Source organism: Primulina tabacum, chromosome 6 (assembly GCF_025594145.1).
Source record: "Primulina tabacum isolate GXHZ01 chromosome 6, ASM2559414v2, whole genome shotgun sequence".
Classification (NCBI taxonomy): Eukaryota; Viridiplantae; Streptophyta; class Magnoliopsida; order Lamiales; family Gesneriaceae; genus Primulina; species Primulina tabacum.
Genome location: NC_134555.1, coordinates 3,971,312 through 3,978,759, shown reverse-complemented (window position 1 = coordinate 3,978,759; position 7,448 = coordinate 3,971,312). Strand labels below are relative to the sequence as shown.

The 7,448-nt window shown below is 31.8% G+C and overlaps 1 protein-coding gene across 4 annotated transcripts; it reads right to left on the bottom strand.

Annotated features, from left to right (window-relative positions):
* Positions 1–313: 313 nt before the first annotated feature.
* Positions 314–2,962, bottom strand: LOC142548834 (uncharacterized). Of its 4 annotated transcripts, none has more exons than XM_075657403.1 (5): positions 2,748–2,962; positions 1,837–2,156; positions 1,219–1,306; positions 795–861; positions 314–571 (listed from the first exon to the last, which is right to left on the bottom strand). In XM_075657403.1, the coding sequence occupies exons 2-5, from the start codon at positions 1,958–1,960 to the stop codon at positions 518–520; spliced, it is 333 nt and encodes a 110-aa protein (XP_075513518.1). In that variant the 5' UTR covers positions 1,961–2,156; positions 2,748–2,962; the 3' UTR covers positions 314–517. The 4 variants fall into 4 exon arrangements, with proteins under 4 accessions (XP_075513518.1, XP_075513519.1, XP_075513520.1 ...); XM_075657404.1 differs by having other exon boundaries at positions 1,837–2,002; XM_075657405.1 differs by having other exon boundaries at positions 1,837–2,005; positions 2,752–2,962.
* Between the last annotated feature and the right edge of the window lie 4,486 nt (positions 2,963–7,448).

Genomic DNA, 7,448 nt, shown 5'->3' with positions numbered 1-7,448 from the left:
ATAATATTTTACAAATTAAATATAAAAAAAATAACATAAGATTTAATCAAGATTCATTTTTATAAATTATAAAAAGTGAAAATTCGAGCACAATTTATTAAATTAAATAAATACATAAACCAATAACAATTCTAAATAAATATAAATATTTAGATATGATAAGATCTTAGAAAAAAGACTTTTTTCCTCCTTACTTATATAAGTTCAAGAACAAATTATATGAATTAAAGTTAGAATATTTAGGAAAAATTCGAAATTGGGAAAAAAAATTCACCAAGAGTAGTTACTACTTACTATTTAAGTTTTTTAAAAATATAATCTCTAAATATTTTTACATCGAATTCGGTTATATTTCTGATTTCACAAAATATTAGAAACAAAAATATTTCAAATTTTGCGCGAAATAATGTATTGAGTATATATTAAACTACTTCATCTAAGTAATATGTAGATTACATCTGCTGTACTGTAGAATAATGTCACCACATTGAGAGAATTTATATGGTTGTGTTTTGCCTTAATCAAAAAGCCCTTCATCATGCCAAATATCGACCAGAAAATCAACCATCTCCTGCAAAGTCCATCAAAACTCTATTTCATGCACTGCCATGTTCCCAGAATGACGGTCGCGGGGGGCAATGATAATCGCATTTTAGATGAATGCTTCAATGACAATTGAAGTTATTGTCGATTCAAGGAACGTAGAATATAAAATCTTATTTTCTTGATTGATTAAGGACCAAGTGGCACTTTTGTTGTGAATATTTTGTGATATTCGAATGAAGATAACTTACGGGTAAAGGGATTGGCTCTGAGAAAGGGTCGTTGGTCGAGAGCAGATCATCATAGGTCAGGGACCAGCTGCAAGAGCAAGAAGCAATGGAGAAAGAGTGTCAATTTACCAAAACTGAAGATCTTTTATCCGACTCCAACCAGTTTGAAACTGTAAACTGGCATCATGAACAAAGATTTGAAAGTGAATGTTTCCATGAGAGTTGGTTGTCACCCAACTCAAACCTGTTAATAAAAATCAACAATGCAGCATACAAGCTTGAGTTCCAAACTAGTTAGTTGTAGGATGTATAACATTATAATCAGAATTCTTGAATGATAAAAAGTTTAAAAACCAGTCATATACTTACGACCAAGAAGTCCTGAATTGTCTGAACAGAAAAAGTCTATATAGATTTAGTGTTGAAACACAAGTATTCACATTACCTTAAAATTGGATCTTTTGGTGCCTTCGCAGGTTTCTGGGATTGATCTCCAACCCACTTTTTTCTGCTTTCGTTCCATTTAGTTGCGCCTACATAACATTATTGCCCGTATCATACATCTATTACCAACCATTTCTTAGTTTTTAGGCATCAAACATTCTTCAAAACGAAACTATCATACCATCTACCCTACAAAATATAAGTAAATTTGTGTTCCCAAGAAAAGTACAATATCTATTGTTTACCGGGAAAAAAACCCAAATCAAAATGATGAAAGATGCCAAAGAGCACAAACATTCGAAAAGTAATTCCCTCTAGCCGAATCATATAATGTGGGAAGGGCCATAACTCCATCCCATACATGTAATAATAAAGGCCTTGGTAGGAAACATGCATGCTTGCACACAAGCTCGACCAGGAGATAGCTATTGTTTGACAAAAGAAATAAATTTAAAAAATTCAGAGAATTAAATGAGTTCCACTATGAACAGGTGGCCTTGAACATCCTAGACGACTAAATCTGACAATTTAAAATCTTAATATCCTGACTGTTCAGATCTCTTCATATTCAGTTGTTTACCATGTTTTTAACAGGTAAAAAGTGTATGGAACGACTCACCTTGATTGACGAATACAGAAGTGTTTGCACCAATGTCAACTGGCGTATTTGGCTCGTTCACACGAGCACAGTTTCCCTTAGGCCTCTCTTCATTGAAGTGTGAAATTTTTGTATCGATTTCCATCACGTCTCAATTCAATAACCATCGCCCTTCGACCTTTGATCACTTACATCACGAAACATGCATGAGCTGACTAAAGCATTTCATGAATGACACCATATAGGAATCGGGTGGTCGAAAAAGATAATCCTCCTCAACACACACTTCCTTTTAACTGTAATATAAACTCCAGAGACCCAAACTTGACAGTATTCAAGGGCTGAGGCATGATTTATGATCAAGGGGAAAAATCAGATGGCAGAGTAAACATTGATTTCACAAAAATGTTACAGGAGTTCAAACCAAGTATTCTGCTCTTTTTTCGAAAATATGCATGGCTTTATGATCCTGATAAGGACTAGGGATACACCATGATTTATCCGAGCCAAAAATCCGGACACATTCAATTCTTGGAATGCAACTGGCACATGAATTACACCATGTGCTCTACCTCAAGCTGTGGCATTATAAAACCTTGATCTAAACAAATGAAATTCAAGAACACGATACAAATATTGACCCCCAAATAAAAAACCCACTAGAGCCCCTTTCTGTTCTCCCACAATTTACAGGATTACATCCCTTTGCCCGGGCAGGACCATTCAACATATATTGGAGAGAATTTTGTATTTTTTGAAAACTTTGGCAAAAAAATTCACTTTTTTTTTTGTTCCAGCACACCCTGCTTTTGAGCCCACACTTATATAACTAAAGCCATAGCAGTATTACTAAACTCATAAAAGAAAACAACGGAAATACACAGCAACATTAAAAAATAAACCAAAACCATAAAGAAAGTTAAAAGAGATACCTTTTTTGTAGAGGAGGAGGCCAACTGAAAATAGAAGAGAGAAAGTTTTGAAAACGGGGAGAGGGCCTATTTATAGACTGGATGGAAAGTACAAAAGTAGGGCAGGAACCAAAAATGGTGTCTTTTTCTTGGTTTTGGTCGCATATTGTTCTCATTTTTTGAAAATGGCCAGATTCTATTTCCCTTTCTCCCCTGTCTTTGTATTGTTTTTGGGCTCATCTCTGTGAAGCTTTGTTGATTCCTTCGTCGCGGTTCGCCCCCCCCCCCCCCCCCCCCCCCCCCCCCCCCCGTCTCTTTCAAAGTGGCGTGGACGAAGACTATTTCTCCATTGTTACGTGGCCACTCAGAATGACTTTTTGTTTACCAAGAATGCAAACGAGTTTTATCAAGTATTGGATAAGGTTGGGTTTTGTGTGTGTGATTTGGTAAGAATATAAATAATTATTTTTATTGGGCTACCTATAATTAATTTCGAGTTATTTACATCTATCAACCAACAATTATGTGGATTTATTTACTATTTTTCATCAATCTTGAACCGGTAAATATAACATTTAAATATAGTTATTTTTTTATCACGTGAGAATCCGTTGTTCCTATCTTTCGATATGCACTGGGTAAATCCTTGAACTAACGCATTAGCTTGTAGACCACGTTAATTAGGTAAATCATATTAGACAAGCTCGCTTGAGAAGGTGTTGATAAAGATAATCGAATTCATGTCAAGTGCTCACCACCTCGGACTCCTTGAGGGCTATAATTTGATATTTTTGTAACTATGGAAGGTATATGTAATTATTAGGGGTGTTCAACTACAGTTTGATTTGATTTTAAGTAATATTGAATCAAACCACATTATGTATGTTTTATGAAATTTCAAACCCAATCAAACCAATCCAAATTAAACGAAAACCATGAATATATTTTTTTATAACAAAACCAGAATTTCATTTTGGACTTGTTTGGACGGTGCAATTTAAATTTTGGGTTTTCAAACGAATTAAGAAATGAGATATTGTAATTAAGAAAAAATAGTAATTCACATTTGATAGAAGTTGAGTGAACATTTTATTTAATCATAAAAGTATAATGATTATAATTAAAATACTTATGCAAGTTATATAATTTTGGAACTTACAGAAAAATTAATTTATGCGGAGGTAGGTACATTTAATTGGACTAAAATTTGTGTTAAATAATTTTAACATAATTGTATCGTTATAAAGCTCACTAATAATATAATAAAAATAAAAAACCAAATAAAATTTATAAGAGTCTTACTCTTTTTATCCGTTTACTCATCTGTCATGATTGTGCATTTATATTTAGCATGATATTTTTCATGGGATTTTAAAAGCAAGTTCGTACTTAACCATAACTTCATGATATGACGGAGATTTCATTCTCAATCCATAACTCTCAATATCATTAATACAATGCTCAAGAAAATCATATTTAACAACATGAAAAGGAATTCCAACATCATACATCAATGTGGCAAATTTATCAACTACAGAGTCTTTTTATTTTCATCGAATAGACTTTTATTTTCAAAGTCTTTGTTTGGCAATTTAATCAACGTCTTTCGTAAAATAAAGATCAATTTGTCTGGTTTGCTTACATTTTTTGCTATGCATCATAGGAGAGATAATTGAATCGGATATTGGATAAAGATCAATATGTCTAGTTTGCTTACATTTTTTACTATGTATCATAGGAGAGATACTTGAATCAGATATTGATTATTTCCATTTCATTTTAGTTTGAAGATAATTTACATCATCGTCTTCTTCTAAATCATGAATATCATCTATTTAATTATTCAAATTACTATTTTTATATGAACTCTTTATATTATTTTTTAAAATGTTATGAACATTTCAGACAAGCTTCACATTTGTTGTCCCTACTAAATATAGTTTGTTACGATAAATCTCACAATTTGTTATTTTACAACAACATACAATATTTGATTTCTTAAGATTTGAAATTATTGCATAATTTCTAGTAATATTTTTTCGATTAGATAGAATTGTTGTATTTGACATGATTAAAGCCGAAAATCAATAATAATTACATATTAAAACAAAAAACAAAAATAAAAGTTATTTTTGTACTAAAATTCATAAATTATTGTTTTACCAATTTTGGACAGCAAAGAGGAGAGGAACACGACATGGAAGATAGGACAGAGTGGACGACGAGACGACGGAGGTGAGACAGTGAGTGACGAAGGCAGTGAGAAAAGCGAGACAACAATACGATGGTTTCAGGGCTTCAAATATTTTATTTTATTTTTTATGCAAAGTGCGATTTTAGTCTGCCAGAAACTTTTTTTAAAAAAATGTTGCGCGACTTCTATGAAGAGCACAATCGAGCGCTTAGCGCTACAAAGTAAAGCGCACACAAGCGCATTGTTTCTTAAATCTGTTGCGCTCCGAAGCGCAGACCTTACATCTTTTAACCAATGTAAATGACCGTATTTAGACGTGGACGTAATCTGATTACAAAAATATTTGTTAATTTTTCATTTTTTTTTGTGAAGTGGGTAATTTTTAGTAATAACGACAATGAATATGCGAAAGTAAATAATGTCAAAAGAAAAACATGCGACTAAATTGGTTACTTTGTCACAATTATATTTTAATAGCTTTCTCGGATAAAATAAGTTACAACTGTTAACATGTCTCGCATCGGTTGGATATAGTTCATGAGAGTTGCATATATAAACTTTGACAATCTTCCATTTGAGCTAATTTTTGGGATTGATTTAAATTTAAGTCTTAATCTTAACATGATATCAGAGTTCAGGTCCATCGTTTTGTGTTTAACTACTACTAATAGTTGTGACACCCGTTAATGTCCTTCATGCTTCAGTTGTTCATTCTTGGGACGCGTCGGAGGATGTGCTAAGTTGTCATACATAGGTTAGATAGAGTTTCTGTGAGTTGCATATGTAGACTTGAACAATACTCCAACTTGAGCTAGTTTCTGGGATTAAATTAAGTTCAAGCCTCAATCTTAACCAAAGCCTCATCGATCTCTTTCATAATTACAAGAAGTTTAAAAAGTAAAGACATTTTTTTATGGAAACAATATTATATGTTGTAATAATAATAATTAATACGTACTTAATTATATATAAAACCATATATATTTAAATGAAGAATAGTTAAATTAAAAAATTAAGATCACATTATTATTGTTGTTATTACTTCTTCTTATTATCATTGTTATTTTTTAAAATTATGGGTTTTTATAGTCATAAGGTTTAGCATAGCCAAATGTTTTAACTCACACTTTTTTTTGAAAGTAAATTTTCAAACGTTCCTATAAAAATAATAGTTTCAGAATATTTCGCATTATTCGATTATAATAAATTTTTTTCCTATCAAACATCTATTTAAAAGTTATTAATATATGTACATATTAAATTTACACGTAATGCTCTAAAAATATAAATAATTATTTTAATATTTATACGATTTTAAAGTAACAAATAATTAATTATATCATAGGAATTGTAATATCCAACATCCACTAACCCGCTCACAAGAGAATTTAAATGAATTATTTGATTAAATATAAATATAGGTGATTAAATATTTATTTATGAATGTATACGATACACAGAGAACTTGTTTTGATGTTTTCAGGCATCGAGGATGACACAGAGGAAGAGAAAAGAAACTAGCCAAATAAGAAAAAAATTATACACATTTCAATTTATTTTATTGAATTTTTGGGATTTTAACAATGGAAAAAATATGTCTTTTTTTTTTAAAAGTAGGTCTCTTGTGAGACGGTCTCACGAATCTTTATCTATGAGACGGGTCAATCTTACTGATATTCACAATAAAAAGTAATACTTTTTTCATGGATGACCCAAATAAGAGATCTGTCTCACAAAATACGACTCGGAAGACCGTCTCACACAAATTTTTACGTTATTTTAATTAGACCAATGAGTGAGTTTCCAAAATCCTAAGTTAAACAAGTAATAAAAGTAAAAGAAACAAAAAGAAGACAACACTTTTCTTCATTCAGTGTTCACGCCTCTCTCCCCTCAGCTTCTAGGTTTTCGAAAACTACATCCTCAAATTCAAGAAGATTTTGGAGTTGTTTTTTGCCATGAAGGCTAGATTCGTGATTCTCAAAGTCCGGATTATCCCCTAATGACGTATATATCATCCAATTTTATGTATTATTTTGATTAGAGATGCAAGCATATTTATGATACGATGTGTTATTGCGCGATAAACTATATTTTCAATTAACAACGTATTTTGATTCGAGTAAGTGAAACGATGTCATTACGTGTGAGCCATAAGTCCAAGTTTGAGAGCAATGATTTGAAAGTAGATTAATTTAGTATCTATAGAGTGGTTTTGATATTATTGAGAGTTGTTTCATGGTGTTTATTCATTTCGTGTGTGTGAGTCATGCGAAGGAGCGAAGGGCTCGATCGGGAGCGCTTGCGCGTCTGTGCAATCACTTGCCATAGAAACAATTTTCTGCGTCTTCGTACATGGATTTGGACGGAAAAAAGGTGTTGTGTGGGTCAAGGGGCACAGACGTGTGTGTAAGTAAATTTTTTATGCATCATTGAGTGTTATCACGTTTGCAATATATGTATTCGCGTAAATTGAAGTAAAAAGTGTTTCATATAGTCCCTTGTCCTATGCATATTTTACAAGTTTT

Bases quoted from the DNA above. Each gene is read 5' to 3' on its own strand.
- LOC142548834 (XM_075657403.1), bottom strand. From the start codon at position 1,960: ATGGAAATCGATACAAAAATTTCACACTTCAATGAAGAGAGGCCTAAG. The intron at 1,307-1,836 runs GTGAGTCGTTCC...AATGTTATGTAG, and splicing joins TTCTGTATTCGTCAATCAAG to GCGCAACTAAATGGAACGAA. The intron at 862-1,218 runs GTAATGTGAATA...TTGCTCTTGCAG, and splicing joins CCAAAAGATCCAATTTTAAG to CTGGTCCCTGACCTATGATG.